General features: G+C 46.8%; 1 protein-coding gene across 1 annotated transcript in view; it reads right to left on the bottom strand.

Moving 5' to 3' along the window:
* Positions 1-2,656: 2,656 nt before the first annotated feature.
* Positions 2,657-23,678, bottom strand: part of LOC119174271 (N-acetylglucosamine-6-sulfatase) — a 46,429-nt gene continuing 25,407 nt past the window's right edge. The window contains exons 8-13 of the mRNA XM_075883003.1: positions 23,444-23,526; positions 19,309-19,427; positions 11,158-11,261; positions 5,143-5,355; positions 3,875-3,991; positions 2,657-3,202 (exon numbers count right to left, since the gene is read on the bottom strand). Of these exons, the coding sequence (XP_075739118.1) occupies positions 3,035-3,202; positions 3,875-3,991; positions 5,143-5,355; positions 11,158-11,261; positions 19,309-19,427; positions 23,444-23,526 (804 nt within the window). The 3' untranslated portion in view covers positions 2,657-3,034. The remainder of the gene's footprint in view (positions 3,203-3,874; positions 3,992-5,142; positions 5,356-11,157; positions 11,262-19,308; positions 19,428-23,443; positions 23,527-23,678) is intronic.

Here is a 23,678-nt window from a genome sequence, read left to right as displayed (position 1 = left end):
TCGCTCAACACCAGGGAGGCCAAACGCGTGTTATTGCGTATGCCAGCCGCCTTCTCTCCACATCTGAGCGAAACTATTCGATAACAGAGCGCGAGTGTCTTGCGTTGGTCTGGGCTGTAGCGAAATTTCGCCCCTACTTGTATGGCCGCGAGTTTTCAGTTATTACGGACCACCACGCTCTGTGTTGGCTGTCGTCGCTCAAGGACCCAACTGGTCGCCTAGGTCGCTGGGCTCTACGTCTACAGGAGTATAACTTCGACGTAATTTATAAGTCGGGCAGGTTGCACCAAGATGCTGATTGTCTCTCGCGTTATCCGGTGGACCCTGCTAGCCTCGCTGTCCATGAAGGCGATTCTTGTGTGCTCGCCATATCTGATTTGCACGACATCGGCACAGAGCAGCGCCGGGACGCAACCCTCAAGAAGGTCATTCAGCGAGTATCTTCAGGACATTCCGACCTTTCTCTCCGTCAATATGTCCTTCGCAACGACATTCTGTATCGTCGCAACATGAAGTCTGATGGCCCGGAATATTTGTTAGTTATTCCCCAACACATGCGTGCCACTATTCTTCAACATCTGCATGACGCACCGACGGCGGGACACCTGGGTTTTTCACGCAGCTATCACCGCGTGCGGCAACGGTTCTTTTGGCCTGGCATGTATAAATTTGTGCGCCGTTATGTCGCTGCTTGCGAGCGCTGCCAGCGTCGGAAACGTCCTGCTCTCCGTCCGGCTGGCCTGCTCCAACCTATCGACATTCCCCCGGAACCATTCTTCCGCATCGGCCTCGACTTGCTCGGACCTTTCCCGACGTCCGTGTCAGGCAACAAGTGGATCGCTGTCGCAACCGACTATGCGACCAGATACGCGATAACTCGTGCATTGCCAACTAGCTGCGCTACAGACGTCGCAGACTTTCTCCTAAATGACGTCATTCTGCGGCATGGAGCTCCGCGCCAGCTTTTGACGGATCGGGGCCGCTGCTTCCTCGCAAAAGTTATCGACGAAATCCTCCGGAGCTGCTCTACCGAACATCACCTTACTACTGCCTACCATCCCCAGACTAACGGTCTCACGGAGCGTCTCAACCGAACTCTTACAGACATGTTGTCTATGTACGTCTCTGCTGACCACCGTGACTGGGACGCAATGCTCCCCTACGTTACATTTGCATATAATTCGTCAAGACATGACACCGCCGGCTACTCTCCATTCTTTCTTTTGTACGGCTGCAACCCTGCGTTGCCATTCGACACACTCCTTCCTTCTGCTACTATCCAACCAACGGTGTATGCGCAGGACGCTGCTTCTCGAGCCCGCGTCGCTCGCCAAATCGCGCACACTCGGCTCAGTGCTTCTCAGGCCGCACAAAAAGTCCGCTACGATGACTCGCACCGCGACGTTGACTACCCTGATGACTCTCTTGTCCTACTCTGGACGCCGTATCGACGTGAAGGTTTGTGCGAGAAGCTCCTCCCACGATACACAGGACCCTACAAAGTTCTCCGCAAGGTCACCGACGTCGACTACCTCATCACTCCCGTTCAACCGCACTCATCCTCTGCTACACCATCTACTGATGTTGTTCATGTGTCGCGCCTAAAGCCCTACTATACTGCCAGTCCTGATTGACTTAGGGGCGCCGTGACGGCGCTTTGTTCGCCGGGGGTGATATTACGAGGCAGTGGGCATGGCTCTACCGTCGTGGACAACAGTTCGATGAAAAAGAAGTGGACTCGCCGCGCGAGAGACTGGCAGCTCTGAAGCGTCACTTTGGCATGTAAATATAGGAAATACGCTCATTCCTCTCTTCCGTGTGTTTGCGAGCTCCGTAACAATATGATGAAAATATGCGAGATGGTGGCACTTGGAGTGTTGAATAGGTGGATGAACGGACACACAGACAGATGCATGGACGGACGCACGGATGGCTGCACGGATGGATGGATGCATGGACGGACGCAGGAGTGGATGCATGGATGAAAGCAGGGACGTACGCACACATGAACGTGAGGACCCACGAACTGAAGCACACACGGACGGGCAGATGGACGCACGGGCGGCCACACAGACGCATGCATGGGTGGACGGAAGCAAGGACGAATGGACGGACGGATGCTTCGCCCCTCTATTCGTCATTTACTCCGTGGATATGCTGCCATTTCTTTCTCTACTTGGTTTTTTGAAAAGTTAGTTAAACATATCTAATTAAACAATTCTTGAGAACACAAAAAATAGTGTGACTTACTCCAGGCAACGGCGAGTAGCATACATGTGGTTGCGTGGTAATTACGTGTTCTGCATATTTTTAATATCTGGCACAAGCTACGTGGGACACCCTCTATAAATCACGTTCATTTGCAGTACGCATGCCCTGAGGTTGCTTCAAACGTAGGTTGCAAATTCTAACTAGAAACAATATTTCTGGGGTCCAATCGGCTATGTGAGCCTTCAAGTATGGAGGCACATGGGGATGCAGACGACTCTGACGAGGCTTCTGGGGCCGTAGAATAGAAGAGAGCCTCACGGCTCGCATGCGGTTCGTGGCCCACATGTTGCTGACCCCGGCTTCAAAAAATACAAGGTGGTCAAAATTTTTGGAGCCTTCCTCTAAGGCGTCCCTCGTTTCATATTCTAGTTTCGGCAAGTAAAACCCCATGGATGCAAATGATTTTATTGAGAAGTCCTGCAGGACTCAGAGGTTCGCTATTAGGTCCCTTACAGTGCAACCTCGAGGTCCTGCCTCAACGCCACCTTGCGGGCACACTGGAGCGTGGCCGCACAGATAATTTTTTTTTGGTTTTGCAGAGTTCCTGGGTTCAAAACGCGCACAACCAGAGACATCACTATGCACATATCGGCCATACTCAGGTATGAATAGAAATAGATATTATGATGCACGTGAAAAAAAAAATGCCTGTTATAGACAATATGTGCGCATGAGCGCATGCGCAGTACCTTGTAGCAATAGCGCACTATCTGTTGGGTGGGCTCGTTCCCGTTGATTGGATGGATACGGCAAACAAGTCACTTTATCGCACCGACTTCCAGCAGTCCACATAGCACGATTCCCGACGACACGATCGAAGCTCGCTGAGGCATGATCGACCGTCGTAACCACGGAGTGCGCTACCGCTAGACAAGAACGTGTTTTCAAGCTCGTAAGGATCTGCCGTCAAGTTGTAGCTTTCCACGAAACCCTGCAAAGCCAGAACACACGAACGCAGACATAATTCAGAATCACACGAAGATAGATAGATAGATAGATAGATAGATAGATAGATAGATAGATAGATAGATAGATAGATAGATAGATAGATAGATGGATAGATGGATAGATGGATAGATGGATAGATGGATAGATAGATGGATAGATGGATAGATGGATAGATGGATAGATAGATAGATAGATAGTCACAGCTGGGTGTTACATCCTATACTATCATGGCGTACGCACAGGAGTGTGAGGGGACTAGGGGTCGGCTACCCTTCCATATGATATGAGAGAGAGGGCACGAAGTCTGCCCCTTACGAGTACATTAACTTCATAGGGGGTGCTACGATGAACCACAGTACCCTTCCCCACCCCTGAAGGGGCACCCTGCGCACGCTTATGCCTGCCATGCATCATCTTGAAATCTTTGCGAGGTGGCTATAGCATAGCCGTTTGCCATGTATCTCCCCGGTTTTACATAAAGCAGTTCGCTCCTCCTCCATTTTGCTAAACCAACTTTAAATGTTTTTTTTTCTAACCTGTAGTGGAAAAAACTGGCACAAGCAAAGGAGGTACACAAATGCGCACGTCAAGAACGAATAACGAAGGGTTGACCCCTTTCGGCAAGGCGTATGGATTCACACAATACGGTGCTTACCTCATCATCGTCGAAAATGCAGAACTTGGTGCTGGAATTCGCAGATATGTGCCTTGTGCAGAGGTACGTGTTGTTTACGGAGTCTTGACATTCGCATTCCACCTCTGGGTCGCACCCCTGGAAGAGGAAGCTGAAGCTTACTCCTTTGCGCCGACCACCTTGTAAGAGAGCCCTTCCCCATGTGTACCAAGAACGCGTGCAATGTTGAATCGCTTGGTATAGAGGCCTGACCAGCTGCGCGCTATGGTCCAACCAAGCGCACCGAGTTTTATTGGACCCTACCACTGTATTTGTTCATAGGCTTCGCGTAGTACGAAACTCATTCATTGATGTTGAATAAGCTCGATAGTTGCGCTCTTCCGCGCTACGCTTTTGGCTTCACCAGTTGAATTTTGTATTTTCATCTCTCTGCGAAAAATCTACATGTTTTTTAGAAATTTTAAACTGGGAAGAACCTTCATTTTCTCTACTGACCCGTGCGCCTGTTCCTGCTAAGAAACAAAAATGTTACCTATTTTCGTTTAATAACTGCCACTGTAAATAATGTTTACAGCCGACTCAAGATGTCTGCTACAAGGCAAAGAGCATATGCTGAATAACGCGTACATATTTGTGCTAATTGTATTATTTATTGTTTTGATTGACCGTGCATGCTTCGTTATTGAGTTACCACTATCACTACATGTATTATTTTTTGTTTGTTGTAGTTCTACCTGTTTAAGTATGTGCCCTGTACCCGTAACCAAGTATTTTTTTGTTTCTCTCCTGCGCATTACCTACTCAGACATTTAGAGTATTTGAATAATAAAAAATGTGTACTGATTGAATCAATTATTATGAAAGCAAACTCAAATAGAAAGGCTTGACGACCAACTGTGGAGTCAGGGGTTACTGGAGGCAACCATCACAACCGAAATTATCCTATAGAATTGACAAATCTTGTCTAAACTGTTAGCTAACCGTTGGTTAATACTGGCTTATTGTTGCTAAGCGTTTGTTGCTAAGCTCCATGTTGCCGGTGGATCCCACAAGCTGGTCTTCACATACACAACAGTCATCCTCAGAGAAATTTGGCAAAATTTTACAGCATTCCTTTCTCACGGCAGTGTCGCTGCAGGGGTTCGAACGCATGACCTTGCTTAAAGTGACAAATTTCTCAAGCGGGCTTCCCTCGCAATCATATAATCGTCTTGGGACGTAAACCTTCAAATATTATTTTCAACGTGATGGGTCTGTACGCTTTCATAGAGCTCGTTGCGCGGACCCACCGATAAGCCTTGTAGTACGGGGCACTCCTCGTGGAACGGTTTCTCGACACCCTCGCCTCTGTATTCGACCAGGAAGCTTTGCCTTGGCTGGCTGTCGTTGGACGCGCCGCTCAGCAGCAGAGACTTCAGTGAGACGCCATCCATGTCTTCATGCGGTGGTAGGCCGGCCAGATCCAGGAAAGTGGGCGCCAGGTCCACGTTCAGAGCCACGCCCTGTGCAGAAATAAGGGCGCAGTACTGTCATTTATTATACTGTATGCTAAGACACACAACACTGACTTGCAACAACCTCTTTGTTGTTGAAGGTCAGCGCTTTCTGTGTTATCTTTTTCGCCACCCGACAAGCTCCCGGCGCTTTGTACCCGCTTTTCTTCGCAAGAAGCCAACCTGCCATGCGAAGATTAGTACGCCCGGCCAGTTCTGCGTTGCATAGTGGGTGATGGTTTTGAAATTTTTTTGACATGTGGCCAGTCGTAGAGAGGCCGAGGAGGCCACTGTATTATGATTGCGGAACTGAGCACATGTTATCCTTTGAGAATGATGGGGTTTCACACTTGCCCTTCTGTTGCACTTCGTGTTGCTGCGCACAGATGTTCGGACAAACTCATACGATAGAAGGAGGAGAAAAGATTAAGCGGAAATTTGAAAGGTTAGCCAGTTCATAGACCGGCTGGCTACCCTGTGCTGCGAAAAAGATGAAAGGAATAAAATATGAAAGAAGAGAAATGTTGCAAAGAAAGAGAGAGAAAAAAAAACGGCAGCATATCCACAGAGTTAATGATGGAGAGTCGGGCGAAGCATTTGTCCGTCCATTCGTTCTTGCTTCCGTCCGTCAATTCGTCCACCTGTATGACTGTCTATGCGTACATCCGCCTGTCCGTCCCTGCGTTCGTCCATGCATCCGCCCCTGCGTTCGTCCATGCATCCGCCCCTGCATCCGTTCACGCGTCCATCCATGCATCTGTCTGTGTGTCCGTTCGTCCATCAAATCAACACTCCAAGTACCACCATCTCGCAACTTTTCATCATATATTCCCCATAGAAGCACCGCCATCCATCGGACATTCCAAGGACTAAACGAGAGGTGGCACACGCACACTTTCTTACGGCTTGCGCTTCGGGTCTACTTCCCACCTTTAATCACCCCGAGTTCATTGTATATACTAGTTCATTGTCTTCATGGCACTGCGGTTCAACGCTCGCTAATCCTTTCTAAAACTAAGGAGGTTACACCCAGCGATTATAACGTAGCAACCCTTTCTAGTCGGATAGTGCTCAATGTACATGCCAATAGCTGCTAATGGTGATTGCAGCGTGCGCGTTATTTAAAAGCCGAATGCTCCTGTCTCTCATTCCCCATTCGCAGCAATTTGCATATACATTGAGCACTGTTTTATATTGTTCAACAACGCACAGCAGAAATCTCTCACTGGCACCACCTTGGATGTCAAAATGTTATACTTGTTACATACTACAACGGCTACGAGGGACAAATGAGTGCCGCTATAATAAGCTTCGCCCGTAAATGTCACAGATTTGCCGCAAATCTATGACATAGTACATAGTACAACAGCCACGAGGGACGAATGGGTGCCGTTATAAAGAACTTCACCCCTAAAAACCTGGCAGATCCCACATACTGTGAGAATCGAGGATATGCGAAGCACGAGTGAGAAATGTTGACATGTTGCTTTAAAATCAGCACAATGCTACGAGGTGCAGGTAAATTATGCCATACATGACTTTCGTGTCACGATTATCATGTTTGGATGTTTCGTTTACCTTCGTCATCTATTCACGTCACGTGATACCCAATTTAGCATATGTGGAGCTAGCGAAACAGCCGCGAGCATGCTGCGAGCGGGGTATGTTGTCAAGTTCTTACATGACACGTGTGTCAGGATTATTATCGTTGCACAAGTCCTATATTTCGTCCTCCATTGACGTCCCCTAACACCAAACTTGCTATAAGTGCAGCTAGCAAAACGGTCCACGATCGCATCATGAAGGGCCCAATATACTCCTATGCAGCGTTGCCGCACGCGCACGCTGGACACAACGACGCTACGCTAGCAAAACGCGAGCAATCTATAGTCTGACGCCAGGCGCGACCAGCATCCTTCGGCGCGGCCCGACGGCAACCGGCGTGGAAAGGGACATGCTGCCTTTCGCGCCGATGCGTTACCCAGAAAACACTGCGTCTCCCTCTTTTCATGATGGAAGGACGCCGGATGCGTTGAAACGTGCCTGCGTCAAAGGAACGCAGCGCGGCGTGCGCCTGCCAGTGTATATATGACCGGCGCCTGGCGTGGCAACGCCGGCGTGATGCGATGAAACGAACGCCGGCGAGCACGCGCACCCCGTCACGTCGAAATGTATTGGCGCCTTGACTGTAGCATGTAGTCATGTTCTCACCTGACACACATCTCATGATTATCATGTTTGCACCAGTGACATACCTTCGTCATCCATTGGCGTCACGTAATACTAAATTTGGCATATGTGAAACTAGCGAAACGGCCGCAAAAACATCATCAGTGTGGCACGTAGTCATGTTGTTACATGACACGCATGTCGTGATTATCATGTTTGGATGTGTCATTTTTCTATGTCGTCTGTTCACGTCGAGAAATAGCGAGTTTGGTACATTTGAAGCAAGGGGAACGGCCGCAAGCGCATCATCAGCGTCACATGTTGACATGTTGCTACATGACACGCATCTCACGTTTATTATGTTTGCACCAGTATCATACCTTCGCCATCCACTCACGTCTCGTAATATTAATGAAATTTGGTATAAGTGAAGCTAGCGAAACGATCGTGAGGACATCTTGAGCGTGGGATGTAGTCATGTTAGTACATGGCACGCATGTCATCATTTTCAGGTTAGGGTCTGTCGCTTGTGTTGGCCATGCAGTCATGCCATACCATACCAGTTTTGCAACATATCATGTGAATGAAACCACCGCAAGAGCAGCAATATCATGACATGTAAATTATGACACTTATGAAACAAATGTCATGATTACCATGTTATGACTAGTCAAATATGCTCATCATGCAGTCATGATATGCCATACAAAGTTTGGTATCGATATTATTATCCAAACAGCCAGGAGAGCTAAAGGTCGTAAGAGGATAGATAGATAGATAGATAGATAGATAGATAGATAGATAGATAGATAGATAGATAGATAGATAGATAGCGTCATCATCATCGCCATTCATCATCGTCGTCATTTTTCTAACCACCGCGCTTCGCCTCTCGTGCAGCTGATGCGACAGCTCGAGGCGCGAGCTGTGGAGAACGAGCTTCTGGCCTGGCGGTATAGACGTGGCAGCCGCCGCCGCTCCGCTTCAGCAAATCACCCTGGATAATAAAGTGGCGAGAGAACGACACGACCACGTTGGCTGCCGTCCCGTCTTGCTCTCTCGCTATAGATAGATAGATAGATAGATAGATAGATAGATAGATAGATAGATAGATAGATAGATAGATAGATAGATAGATAGATAGATAGATAGATAGATAGATAGATAGATAGATAGATAGATAGATAGATAGATAGATAGATAGATAGATAGATAGATAGATAGATAGATAGATAGATAGATAGATAGATAGATAGATAGATAGATAGATAGATAGATAGATAGATAGATAGATAGATAGATAGATAGATAGATAGATAGATAGATAGATAGATAGATAGATAGATAGATAGATAGATAGATAGATAGATAGATAGATAGATAGATAGATAGATAGATAGATAGATAGATAGATAGATAGATAGATAGATAGATAGATAGATAGATAGATAGATAGATAGATAGATAGATAGATAGATAGATAGATAGATAGATAGATACGCTCAAAGTCACTGAAATTCATTAAGAAATGCTTTGCAGTTAAAATCGGGAAAGAGGAAAAGCAAATTAAAATAGAATAAGATACTAAAGTCTGTCTCTGAGGCCAGTTGTCCGCAAAAAGCGTAACAAAACATTCAGAGCCTTCTGGGCTGAGGATGGACTCGGTCAATGACCAATACTTCTTTGTTCCGACAAAGGCCGATCATCTAGTCCGGATAATTCAGAGCTTCAGTTAGTTTTTGTTTTGGGGCATTGTAATGTGTACACTCACATAGAAGGAGGGTGAATGTGTCTTCGAAATTGCAATAAGGGCACGAAAAAGAGTTGGCCATTCCAATGAGATAGGAGTATGTGTTCGTGAAGGCCATTCCAAGCCACATGCGGCATAGAAGAGTCTGCTCAGCTCGAGATAATTCTGAGGGAAGACGAAGCTGGAGATCGGGATCCAAGCTATGCTGGCGCGCGTTTGTGAATTGCGAGTTCCACTCTACCAGCGTGAGGTCGCGTGCAAGCGAACGAAGTCTTATAGCTGCGTCGGATCTTGAGAACTAGATGGCTTTGTGTTGAGTACCATCATGTGCAGATCTAGTGGCCTCATCTGCGCGGTTGTTGCTATATATACCACAACGACGTGGTATCCACTGATACACAATGCTGTGTTGTTTCTTGATTGCTTGCTGATGAAGAAGCTTTATTTCAGCTACTAACTGTTCATGGAGAAAGGGTGACATGAGGCATTGAAAAGTTGCCTTCGAGTCCGAGAAGATAGACTAAGTTTTAGAAGGTTCTTCAACAATAAACTTCAGAGCTGCACGTATGGCGGCGAGTGCTGCAGCTGTCGACGACGTCAAATGCGATGTCATGTTTTTAATTGTGAGGTACTTCACGGGAATAACCACCACCTCGTCTGAGCTTAACATGCGATAGAAAGAAGCTGGGATGTGTTATAGCAGCATAGCGTTATAGCTTTTTGTACAAAAGTGAAGGCCTATCGCTTGATAGCGCTGTGTTATAGGTGGCAGTTACTTGTGCTGCGCCCCCGATTAGTGCGCATATCTGGAACCATATACATGAATGTTATCCAGAAAGTAAGGTTCATGAGTTAATAGTTTATTGTTCCCGTTCCTGAACAATAAAAGAATTATTCATGCAGAGCCGTGTGCCGATTCTTCACATATATTAGCTACTGAAGTTATTGTTATTGAAGTTAGGCACTGAAGACTTATCAAAATGAGAGAGAGGGTTAGGAGGCCAAAGTGTGACCCCGCTACATGCACAGTTTCCTTACAGCCCAGGACATTGCATAAAGAGCTACGAACTTTGGCCCGTCTCGCTAGAGTTCGTTGAGACTCCATGGTGAGAAGCAGTCGAAGAGGGAACTACCCATGCATCTCAAGAAGGCGTTGAAAAAGGGGGCAGGTGATAATTTTAGTACATGCTCACACCATGTGAAAAATAACGCAGGCCTCCCGGCATTGTGGGCACCACATATCCACGTTCGTATCGAAACGCTTAGTAGTTGCAGTGCAGAGTACGGTATCGGTCATTCCTTCGCCTTACTCAGCCCTTTGCATAAGTTGGGAAAAGGGGGTGAGCGTAGAGGTAATACGTAATAATTTCTCCGAACCACACCTGTGGTGCTCTCCGAGTCTTAAGAGTGGGGTTGAGAGTCTCAGTGGGTAAGCACTCAGCTGGCCACGTCAGCAGCCACATTACTTTGCAAACACAAATGACAAGAGGCCCAAATATGCGTTTTCGGTTGGGATCAGTGGTACGTTATTATATTGCTTGGTTGTCGAATAAAGATCCTTCTTCCTGCCAAATAATGAGCACATGCTTTTCTAAAATCTGTTATTATTATTTGCGCATTGGGTGGTCCACTGTGGAAACGTTGTCTCCAGAGACATGTCCTGTTCAGTGGCATATATTATGGCTTTAAGCCTCTTTCTTTGAACTACAAAGCCAGCATGTCTTATATGAAAGGTGCACGTTTGTCAGGCGTGGTTCTGCTGTAAACATCAGCTGCACCCATAAAAAAGGTAGCATTGTCGGGCCACGTTGATGCAGTCGAGCGAAACTCTGTGGCTCATCATGGAAAGCTAGAAATTTCACTTCGCGTCGACATTCGCCATCTGCGCTCACCTTCTCCACTCTCCCGGCGGTGATGCCGGGTCCCCTGACGAGTAGGGGCACGTGAATGTCCGTTTCGTAGATGTGCCGCTTGTCCTTCGGCATTGAGAACTGGCCTGTGAGAATGAGTGAAACGTGTGTTAGTAATGACGTATTTAGACAATTCATGTACGACATACAAACTGGACAGCGTAGACAATAGGATAAAAGAAGATAACGCGTTGTCTCTCTGGTCGCTATTAGCAGATCATTCTATGGTGCCCCAGCAGAAAAGGACTAACAAAAAGCCTGATCTTGTTTAGGCTGTTCGTACACACCTGTCAACAATATAGGTTGGTGGCATTGAACCACCTAAAAGTGCGAAAAGACTACACAGCGCAAACGAACCTTAATTATCACAGTAATGAAGCGCAATTTATATACCGTGATATCCCCGCTGCTCTCGAATTTCATATAGCTCTCTTTTCCTTGGCGAAAAATTAGTGACCCACACTTCACTTTTCGAACTATTCGCAGTACACTTTTGTGTTTAGAAAAATGACAGCCTATTCACGGGGTGAATGATGGAGAGCGGAGCGAAGTTGAGTCCACACACTAATACCGCACCGCTTCAGCCTACCGTACTCGCTCGCCGGTATCTTGCCGGCGCCGCCACGCAGCTTCACGGCGCGCTTTCACCTCGCCTGCTCACACATCGCGGTTCTGTCTTCGAGCGCGAGCCACCGCCGCCTTGCGCGTACGCTTCTCTGCAGCTTTGTCCATCCACTGACCTTCTGAACTCAGGCGCGCGCAAGGACGGCTTTTATTTTTAACGCAATTGCGTTGGAGAGCTCGTGTCGCAGCAATTCCGCCGTCAGCGTCAGCACCGTTGGTTGTGAGCGAAAATCGTCAGAGAGCGAAAATTTGAGAAAGAATCAAAATAAAGAATGGAATGTTCGGTCCCGGGCCGTTCGCGTGGCAAGCAGGTGTCCTACCACAAAGCCACAATGTTTTTTTTTTCTTTCATTATTGATCACAAAGCCACGATGTTACTTGCCACTGCTTCGGGAAAAAACACTACATAAATGCCAGGTAGGAGAAGTAGTCTCCTTAGCCAATTTTTTTCGACAGCTGTCACGACGAAAACAAGCCCATTCAGCGATTTGTAGACGCATTTGGGAGGCCATCAAGCTGTCGGAAAAGTCCGGAATAGTGCAGCCATTGCCGCTAAAAACACGCAGGAACTTTCAAACAGCTCTAAATATAAACAATTATGTCTATCTAGCGGAAAACATATATTGCCTTTCTAGAGGCGTTCATGAAGCAAAGAGCAAACGCTAGATAATGTGCTGCCATCTGTGAGGCATTGTGAAATTCTTTATGGCTAGAAAGAGCGACGTGTATCTTGAAGCCATGCGACGCCTTCTTTATATAAAAAAACTGTATGTACCATTCTCGCGTGCGTGCTGGTAGAATCTACTGCTTGTGTGCGTGTACGTGCATGTACGTGCGTGTGTGTGCGTGTGTGTGTGTAACAAAACATATTAATAAGTATGCACTTAGCGGTTGCAGGGCGCACTAGGGGCCAGAATTATCTATCGCGTTCAACTCTTAGAGGCGAAGCTTGAGGGTCCCCCAATTTTTACTACACTGCGCCCCCTGGCGTACGGCGCCACAGCCGAAGAACCAATCGCCAACGGCTTCGTGTGATATGACTCCTATTTTCTCGCGCGTTTGCACACCGGGGTTCCGTCTTTGAGCGCGAGCCGCCGCCGCCTTGCATGTATCATAATGTTTATCGGCAAACCGTGAACCGCGTCCATCCATCATCTGTCTGTCTGTCTGTCTGTCTGTCTGTCTGTCTGTCTGTCTGTCTGTCTGTCTGTCTGTCTGTCTGTCTGTCTGTCTGTCTGTCTGTCTGTCTGTCTGTCGCACAGACATGGATAGATGCACGAGAGAACTGACGGAGGTATGGACGCATGGAGGGACGCACAAAGGGATGGACACACAGATGGATGCACGGAAGCACGAATGGGTGCTCGGATAGACGCACAGACGGACGCACGAGACGACATACGGATGCATGGACGGATGGATGGACGGATAGAAACATAGATGAACGCAGGGACGTGTGCACGGACGAGCGGATGCACAGATGAACGCACGGATAGACGCACGAGAGGATGGACGGACGGGTGGACGCACAGATGGACAGAAGCAAGAACAAACGGATGGCCGGAAGCTCAAACGGAATGGCAGGCACTTCGCCCCACTCATCATTATTCAATCCATGATTATGCTGTGATCTTTATTATTTATCATACTACAAGTAATGTCAAGTAGTATCGTACAATTTGCAATTTTAGTGTGTATGCATTTCGTTATATGCACAAGTATCACCCTCCACAGCCGGTTCAAGCACTAACGAGAGGTGGCTACATACGATTACGACGGGACGCTCAGCCCACACCTTAAGAAGCTTCGATCCTAAAATGTCGTTACTAATTCAGAGTACTCTGTGTGTTTAGAAAAAGTTGGTAACAATTTAGAGTACTTAGTACTCAACTATGGGAGAGCAGTAAGCCGTCCCGATAGAACATCGACTTCACGATCGATTCTGTGTGTTTAGAAGAAGTGGTTAACGATTTACAGCATTCGGTACTGTACAATGGGAGAGCTGCCATCGTGAGCAGGAAAATCGCTCTGTGACGCCCTCAAATTACACAGTAATCCCACAGACAAACCTCCCCTCATGTTTTGTGGAGATTTTGATTATTGTAACGACGGACGCACCTAACTGTACAACCATACTGAAAATTAGATGTTGCGGGAGCATCTCTCTGTTTCTCTGAAGGTATCGCATACTTGACTGATGTTCCATCTGCCACATGAAGATTGGAACTGCTAATACGTTGGTACTCCTTTCATATTTTTCTTCGTCTTGCGCCCTCCTTAACGCTCAAGAGAGACAGAGAGAGAGAGAGAAAGAAAGGAAAGGCTGGGAGGTTAACCAGATATTGGCATCTGGTTTGCTACCCAGCGCTGGGGGCGGGGAAGTAGGGGCAAGAAAGAGGGGGTAGATAGAGAAACAAAAACGCACTCGCACTCACGTGAAAACGAATACACACACAGGAAGGGCGTCCTTGCTACAACCGTTCAGTAAGGCTGGTCGATCGCTAAAAGTGTAGTAGCGCTTTCAGGGCCTTCTTCTGTGAAGTTGCATCTTGTCGATGTTGTAAAATTCCTTGCTCCGACAGAGGTTGATTATCTAATTTGCTGAGTTCCTTGTGAAGGCATAGTCGTTCATTACTATACGCTGCATGCTTGAAGTGTGGCTGTTTCCATTGTGATGTGGTTTGCTGGCGAGCAAGCCTGCGGAGCTTTCGTGCAGCATCTGTCCTAAAAAGTGGTAGTTGTAGTTTATGATCTGTGTGGGCTGAGCGGGCAGCTTGATCGGCCCGTTCAATGCCGATGATTCCGCAGTGACTGGGTAACCACTGAAATGAAATTTGGTGCCCTTTCTCAGTCAGGTGGTGCATAACCTCTGCTATCTCTAGTACCAGCTGCTCGTGTGGTTCACGGCGTAAGGCTGATAGTAGAGACTGCAGTGCCGCCTTCGAGTCGCAGAAAATAGTCCACTTGCGTGTAGCTTCATCTACTACAAATTGCAACGCGGCACGAAGTGCTGCCAATTCTGCTGCCGTTGATGTTGTAGCGTGAGATGTCTTGAATTTAATCGTCGTGGCCAACCTTGGTATCACTACTGCTTCTGTAGAGCTATCCGGCTGAACCAATCCGTCAGTGTATATATGTGTGAAGTCTTGGTATTTCACATACAAGAGAAGTAGTGTGAGCTGTTTAAGAGCCGGTGACGACAAATTGGCCTTTTTCGGGACACCAGGAATGTTAATATTATTCATTGGTTGAGCGAGGCACCATGGCGGAGTCACAGGTCTAGCGGCAGGAGAGAACGAAGTTGGGATTGACTCACCATGTGCGGTAACTGTTTTGCAGTAAGATGTGCATGGTTGGACCACTGGTAGAGAGGCTAGGTGATGTCGAGGAACTCGAGCAAGGTGTCGTATATGTGTCCTCAGAACTTCCGCATTAATGTGGGTCTTGATGAGGTGGTCCCTTGGGATGGCGATAGTTGCCGCTGTTGATTCACTTTGGGGCAAGCCTAAACATATCCGGAGTGCTTAAGCCTGGGCACTTTGAAGCATTCCTATGCTTGTTTTACTTGCGTTGGTTAACACAGGTAGGCTGTACCGAAGGAATCCAAGGAAAAGAACCCTGTATAGTCACAACATAGCAGCTGTGGACATTCCCCAGTTCTTTCCAGCGAGGTACTTGAACAAATGACAGATGTCTGTCAATCGCCTTTTCATGTATGATACATGTGGGCTCCATGAGAGGTCTCTGCCAATTATAACACCTAGGGACTTGTATAATCGGAGGTGACGTATCCTTTCGCTGTTTATCAGAACGCTGTAGTTCTGCATTGGTTTGCGCGTAAATGCCACAAGTGCACATTTCTCAGAGGAAATTTTCAGACCTCGTTGACGGAGGTAAATAGCAACTTGAGTGGCAGCTCTGTGAATTCGCGCTCGCAGCTGTAGACGTGTTACTGCAGACGTCCAAACGCAGATGTCGTCCGCGTACATTGACAATCTGACAGTACTTGGCAGATGCTCATTGAGAGCTATTAGAGTCAGGTTGAATAGTACAGGGCTAAATATGCCACTTTGGGGAACACCACGGTGGCTGTAATGTAGCGAAGTGTCACCATCCTCGGTTCTCACGAAAAAGGATCGCTCAGAGAGATAGCTGTGTAGCCAATGAAACATCCGACCGCCCACTCCTACCTCCTCGAGAGCGGTGAGGACAGCTTCATGTGTGACGTTATCGTACGCCCCTTTAACATCAACAAATAAAGCGCAGAGACGCTTACGGCCTTTTTCGTGTTGCACGTAGCTGACCACGTCTATGACGCTATCAATTGATGACCGGCCACGGCGAAACCCCGTCATAGCGTCCGGGTAGATGTGGTGATGCTCCAAGAACCATTACAGCCGTCCTAGTACCATCCTCTTCATCACTTTGCCCAAGCAACTAGCCAATGCAATCGGGTGGTATGATGTGAGCACCAATGGTGACTTGCCAGGCTTCAGTAATGGAAAAAACGGCTGGTCTTCCAGTTAACTGGGAGGGTGCCCTCTTGCCATGAATCATTGTATATCTCGAGGAGGGCACTCCTCGCACACTCGCCAAGGTGATACAGTGCTCTGTATGATATTCCATCAGGCCCGGGTGCTGATGTCCGTCTACACAAAACCAGTGCTGCTTCAAGCTCACGAATAGAAAAAAAAATTTGCTCCATGTGGTGATCGCGTGATGTCGTGCCACCACGTGAGAGCGTGGAGATGTTGAGATCTGCGAGCTGACCAGATAATTTGGCACAGAACTCTTCGGCCACGTCAACCTCCGATCTCTGTTGAGAGAGGGCTAGAGCCTTGAATGGGGACTGCTGAATGCGAGCTGTCTGGAGCCCTGTTATTGTCCTCCACAAGTGTGATAAAAGCTTGCGGGGATCTAACGACACGCAGAAGGCTGCCCAGCGTTGTGACTCTAGCTTGTGTATGCGGCGTTGTATCTTCTTCTGAAGACGTGTAGCGATTCGTAAATCGTCGATTGCTTTCGTGCATCGGCACCTTCGTTCTGCACGCCATCAGAGAGCTCGAAGTCGTTCTAATTCCATATCGAATTCGGTTACTCTCGAAGAGCATGTGAGGGTGCACACTGTGTCTTGCACTGTCGACTTGATCACCTTTCTAAGTCAAATGAGGTGTTCTCTTGACAGCGTTCTTCCATGAAAGATTCGAACTTGGTCCAGTAGTATTGCGTACCTTTCAAGGTGATAATCCTCTGATCTTAACATATGTGGGAATTTGGTCGCTGCCATGTGTTTCTATGTCCGCAAACCATCCGGCACATCTGACGAGACTTCGAGAAACAAAAGCCAAGTCAAAGCAGCTGCTGTATCCAGGACCACGTAAAAATGTTGGGCTGCCATCATTTAACAAGCAAAGCTCTTTGTCTGAAGCAAACTTTATCAGACTTCCACCCTTTGCGCTGACCTTCGCGCTCTCTCATAGCGTATGGTGGGCGTTGAAGTTTCCGATAATGACCCATGGGCCAGGAGTGGTTGATAGGTTGTGTCCTAGTCTTCTGTGGTCAAATCTACTTGATGGCGACAGGTATGCACCGACAACAGTGGCAGTAAGACCCTTTTTCTTCACTGTTAAGCATATATATTGGTTATAGTTGTCAGGTGGTACAGACCGAAGAATGTAAGTCAGATCACGGCGAATAAACAGCAGGACCTTGCTGTTTCCACTATAAAAAGCCGACATAAATGATTCGTATCCGGAGAGTCTGATAGCGCTCGATAAATTTGGCTCGCAGATGACGATGATGGGAAATATATTGGTGGAAACGAACCGACGGAAATCTGCAATGCGTGATTTCAGTCCCCGTGCATTCCACTGAAAAATTGTTGCTTTTTTGACCTCTTTCCTGAAAGACAGTGGCTAGTGAGCCATTATCTACTCAAGAGCCACCAGTACTAGACTCGGAGCGTCCAGTACTTGAACTGCACTTCTGGCTGACCTTGTGTGCATGTTGTTTAACATCGTGCGAATGGCATTAATTATGGGTCGTAGAAGAGCAATCACATGCTTATCCAAGTTCCGCTGCTCCTCTGTTGTCGCAGCTTGCTCTGATGAAGGCGGCTTCTGATGCGGTTCTTCCACAAGTTGCGTGCGCGTAAGTGGCGGCCATTCTTCAGTAGAGAGAGATCTACTTGTTTTCTCTCTTCCATCGTCTGCGATCACCGCAGTGTACCCCTGCAGTGGGTGCCGTTCCCAGATGCATTGACTTACTTCTTGTAATTGACTGTGTTCTTCGCGAAGATCTTCGACGTTGACGTCGTCGTCTTCGCCGGACTTTTTCCGCGGCCTCTTTGTCGATAGAGCTGCCTCGCACCATTTGTCTAAGAATAGTAAACTCCTTCTTTATGCATGGACAGTCTTTGGAAGATGCACTGTGGGCACCTTGACCATTAGGGCACTTTAGTATGGTTGCGCTGCATTTGTCCTCGGTGTGTGGTTCTGAGCATCGGGGGCACACTTCGGAGTTCTTGCACGCTCTCTGCATATGGCCGATCTTCTGGCACTTATGACATTGCATAGGTTTTGTAATAAATGGTCGGACCTGGTGACGAAAGTGGCCAACCTTCACATGAGAGGGAAGACAGTCCCCTTTGAACGTAATTCTCACACAATGTGTGTTACCATGGCGGCTGACATTTACAATGACGTTATCTTCTTTTGCCGGTTTTATCAGCACTGAAAGATCCGAGTTTGTAATTTCAGTGGCTATGTCATCAATGACTCCTGTTGAAGTGGTGCTATGAACTGGTATTATAGACTTGACATTGATGTTACGCAGTTGCGTTACTTTCTGAAGCGCGTTAAGCGCACGTGGGTTCAGCACATCGATTGTCAAGATGTTCCTTCTTGCGTTTAGACGTACTTCTTTGATCTGATTTGGCGTAATATTCTCGAGATTCACAGAAAGCGCTTGCCTGTTCAGCCCGCGTAGACTGTCGGTAGCCTTCAGTGCCACAAACAGGATAGAGTGAGGCCATTGTTGAGGGGCAGTTTTCACGGTGGTCGTGCTTGATGCCGAAGATGCATTGACGATCCGTCGTTTAGCCTTGCGGTACAGGACGGGTTGGAAGCCGTCGTCCGAGGACTCGTCGCTCGGAGTACAGCTCAGTGTCATAACTCTCACTACTAGACGCGTTTCCTCGCTTCCTCGAAGCAGTCCCCACGGTCGAAGCGGACTCGGACGGTGCCCCGTGAGGTTGAACATCCATCACCACGATGTATGGGGCGATAGACCCCACAAATGAAGTGAAAAATCCAGAAAAGCACAAAGACAAGCAAGGTGTGTACCGTAAACGAATCACTTCGTCTTCCTCCTCCCTCAACACACAATATGCGTATACAGCTCCGCACCTGGTTAATTTGTTCCCCTGTGATTTACCCTTTTCATTATCTATGCGTGCTTGCACTTTTATGAAGCGCAGTATAACGCAATGAATATAACGTGAACACGCACCTAGATGGTAGCCGTTGTCGGACGAGAAGAATACGTAGGTGTTGTTCAAAAGCTGCTTCGACATCAGGTAGCCAAGCACATCCGCGACCATATCATCCACAGATAGCAGAGTGCGTAATCTACAAAGAAATATAAAAACATCAAGAAATTAGAAAACTGGCTCACTATCTGTTTCTTCGGGTGTGGCACACGAAAGTACAGAAGCAGCCATGGTTCCCTTTAAAAAAATTGGCAGATCCTACGTACTATGGATTCGATTATATGCGAAGCATGAATGAGGAAGGTTGTTATGTCACTTTAAAATCAGCAAAAAGCTATGAGGCCGACATAAATTATGCCGTTCATGACTTGTTTCTCATAATTACCATGTTTGCGCTCGCATTTTTGTCCGTCGTCCATCCACGTCACGGAATACCCAATTTGGTATATGTGGAGCTAGCGAAACGGCCACGAGCGTGCAATACGCGTAGCATGTAGTCATATTTTACATGACCCACATATCATGATTATCATGTTTGGACGTGTCATTAACCTTCATCGTCCATTCACGTCACGTAATACCAAATTTTGTATATGTGAAGCTAGCGAAACGACCGCGAGTGCATCATGAGCGTGGCATGTAGCCAGGTTCTTACATGACACGCATGTCATTATTTTCATGCTTGCATCAGTCCTATATCCTCGTCATCCATTCACGTCACATTACACCAAAACTGACGTATGGGGAGCCAGCGGAACGACCACGAACACATCATCACCATGACATGTAGTCATGCTCTTCCATGACACGCATGTCATGATTATTATGTACGCAGAGGTCATAAACCTTCATCATCTGTTCACGTCACGTAATACCAAATTCGGTGTATGTAAAACTAGCGAAACGACCGCGAATGCATCATGAGCATGGCATGTAGTCTTGTTCTTACATGACACGCATGTCATGTAGATCATGTTTGCACCAGTCGTATATCTTTGTAATCTATGCACGTGACGTAATACCAAATTTGGTGTATGTGAAGCTAGCGAAACGACTGCGAGTGCATCATAAGCGTGACATGTAGTCATGTTCTTACAAGACACGCAATTATAGTATATCATGTTTGCACCAGTCATAAACCTTCATCACCCATTCGCTTCACGTGATAACAAATTTGTTGTACGTTAAGCTAGCGAAACGACCACGTGTGCATCATGAGCTTGGCATGTACTCATGTTCCTACATGACACGCAAGTCATGCTGGAACATGTTTGCACCAGTCATATACCTTTATCATCCATTCACATCACCCCGCGATGGTGGTCTAGTGGCTAAGGTACTTGGCTGCTCACCCACAGGTTGAGGGATCGAATCCTGTCTGTGGCGGCTGCATTTTAAATAGATAGATATATAGATAGATAGATAGATAGATAGATAGATAGATAGATAGATAGATAGATAGATAGAAAGATACGCTCAAAGTCGCCGAAGTTCGCTAAGAAATGCTTTGCATATAAAAGCTGTTGCAGGTACTTGACGAAGGCCCAGGGTCCTTACATGGCAATAGCACATACATGACACAGCTCACCGAGTGTTTTTACATGGCATTTGCATCGAAAGCATGATACATACAGATGAGCATACATCACACCTACACATAAAATGTAACAATGGCACTGGCAAAATGTGAATGTATTACTGTGAACTGATTAGTCACGCATAATTTATGCTTTGTACATAGTAAAAATGTATTTTGTCTAAACACAATTTTATGTAGCTACGATTCAGTACCAACAACGACCACTTTTTCCCCTTTACTGAGACGGCTCCATGTTTTCTCGTAGTTGAGTATCAAGTATACTCTGAATCGTTAAACAATTTTTCTAAACACACTTGCGAGCCGACGCTGCCTGCGTAGGAGATAAGATGGGGTAGCGTAGGAGAGGAGAGAGATGGGGAGGGACGCACATTTCCAGTATGTGTGGTCACTCCTCACACCGGATTGAGCTTGATCACGAGAGGCTTCGCATCTAAGAAGTAACATGAACTTCTTGCTCACTGACCATTTGCTAAGTACCGTTGTTGCATGCACACTTGTTAAACCTCTTGATGCCCGTACTGTGACCAAGGACTGTGCATGTGTGCGCGTGTAATTGAAAACATGATACGAAGTCATTGCATGACGCAAATGCTTTCTCGCAATACAACAGTAGTGCTTCACTGTAAGACAGAATTGCAAAGCAAACAGCCTACTTTTCTTTTCTTAGGCAAGGCATTCATTTTTTTCGGTATTACGAGTAAGTGTGGTGCAGGGGTCTATGTGCTCAGCTGCTGATCCGAAAGTCATGATTTTCGTTCCTGCCATGGCAGTCGCCTTTTGATCGAGGCAATGTCAGGGTGCGGTAAATAACATCAGATGGTCAAAATTTCTGAACCGCTCTACAATGGCATTCATCATAATGATATCGTAGTTTTGGAACGTACAACTTCAGTCATATTTATTTGCAAGGACAATTTTTTCCACGTTATGGCGACATTCATAAATCAACTTTCGTGTGGAGACGTCTCGTTACCACGGCATAACTGTTGCCCCCTTTATGGCAAATAAGGGTGTATATGATGGAATGCTGATAAGAAAGTGGTCTGTACTTGAGAAATTGAAATATCATCCCTCCTAACATTCCGTTGTCATCATCTTCTGAAAGGTGCTCATCAGTTTCTCAATGCTTCCCTTTTCAGTATCATTTCTCTCACCTCGAGTTGGTGATCAGAGCGTTCGTCAGCGTAAGCCATAACACTGTAAAATCTCAGAGAAAGCCCCTTGACCTGGCAGTTGGCAGCGGGTAATTATTTCATGCTGGAGAGAAAACCTAATGAGGATGACATTGGGTAAAAGCGCACATAGTTTCTTATTAATAAACTAGCGAGAACACTGGTGCTAGTGTCCGTGGGAGCGCTGTAACGCATGCTGATTCGGCGAGCATGAAAATGATGGGTAATAGAGACATTTCCCTAATCTTTGTACTTTCGGCTCCGTTTGGCTTTCCGTAGCTCGGAGTTGCTTTGTTGCAAAATGTGAGTCAGCAAATGTTCAGCACTTCACCACCTCAACCTTTTAAGCTCCACAATTCAAATCCGGTCACGCAGTTCCCAGTGGCCTTTTTCTTATATTCGACAAAAATAAAATAAAAGCAAGACATTGAACAAAGCCACAAGTGTGTTAGAAGCTCGCAAGCACAAACACTTGGCAAATTCGTGTGTCACGCAAAACTCCCATGAATTTTCTGATGTATACTACAGGTCATTTCCATCATTCGCTGAACCGTTGTAGCGCGAGATTTTTCTATAGTGAACTTTAGAAAACTCTCTCTGAGCGAATACTAGCAGCAATTATCAAGTCAGGATTATGGTGGCAAGTACATTTATTTAACAAAACAAACAAGGATAGTATGCAGCGACCACCTCATAAGATAACAGCACCCACAACTAGTAGGTGGGGATCCCTAGTACGGGACTCCATGGGCGTCGGCTGCTGCCTAGGCTAGTCGAACTAAGGCCTCTTGGGCCTTAGGGTTAGAGCAGCCAATCAGGGTCGCCTCTCACCCACTCCTTTCGGCTAAGGTTGGAGATAGTGGGCGCAGCAGGGTTGCAGGGGCCTGTCAGGATAAACAGCTTGCCGAAAGAAAAGAGTGCGAACCTTTGAGGCATTTCAGAAATTTGCGATCGGGATAACCGTGCATCATTACTACGTGTGGTGGACTCCTGGATGAACCCCGCACTTTGTAGGGTTGTCCGGGCATCCATACAGCCTTGAATGGGTGCCTCGGGTACACACCTATGATGAACGGATGCCAGTGACCCTGGATAAGTGGCTGGTGGACTGTGTCCTATACGTCATGAAGGCACTGCTCAAACACCTAAACCTTCTGCACCTATCTGATAAACTTAGTTGTCTTGTTGTTTAGCAGAGCCATATTGGGGTTCCTTCTTGAGTAAAGTAATTCCCTCTCGCTATCTACACTACGAACACTGTGCCTGTGGGGAAACACTTTGTTTTACAAATCTAATCATGCACGTGAAGGTGGCTATGGCTTTGCATGGACTTTGGTCACTGACATTGAGCACTGACAATGAGCACTGACATTCAGCCGTTACCTATTCCTGTAGGCTTCGTCAATCCAGGAAACCACATCTTCCGGTATAGGGTGGATGGCCTGTCGCACTAGCCAGTGCTTCGTCTAAAAAATACAATAGATGAGACCATGGAGCCAACAAAACGCATACAGCATGATCAGTTTTTTCAACGCTGCTATGTTGGTACGTCTCGAGAAAGGTAAAAAAGCACATAACACAATACTTACAATCATTGCAATCGACACTTTCTATTCGT

The sequence above is a fragment of the Rhipicephalus microplus genome, unplaced genomic scaffold, assembly GCF_043290135.1.
Source record: "Rhipicephalus microplus isolate Deutch F79 unplaced genomic scaffold, USDA_Rmic scaffold_15, whole genome shotgun sequence".
NCBI lineage: Eukaryota > Metazoa > Arthropoda > Arachnida > Ixodida > Ixodidae > Rhipicephalus > Rhipicephalus microplus.
Note: the sequence above shows the minus strand (reverse complement) of the source record. Positions and strands in the feature narration are given on the sequence as shown.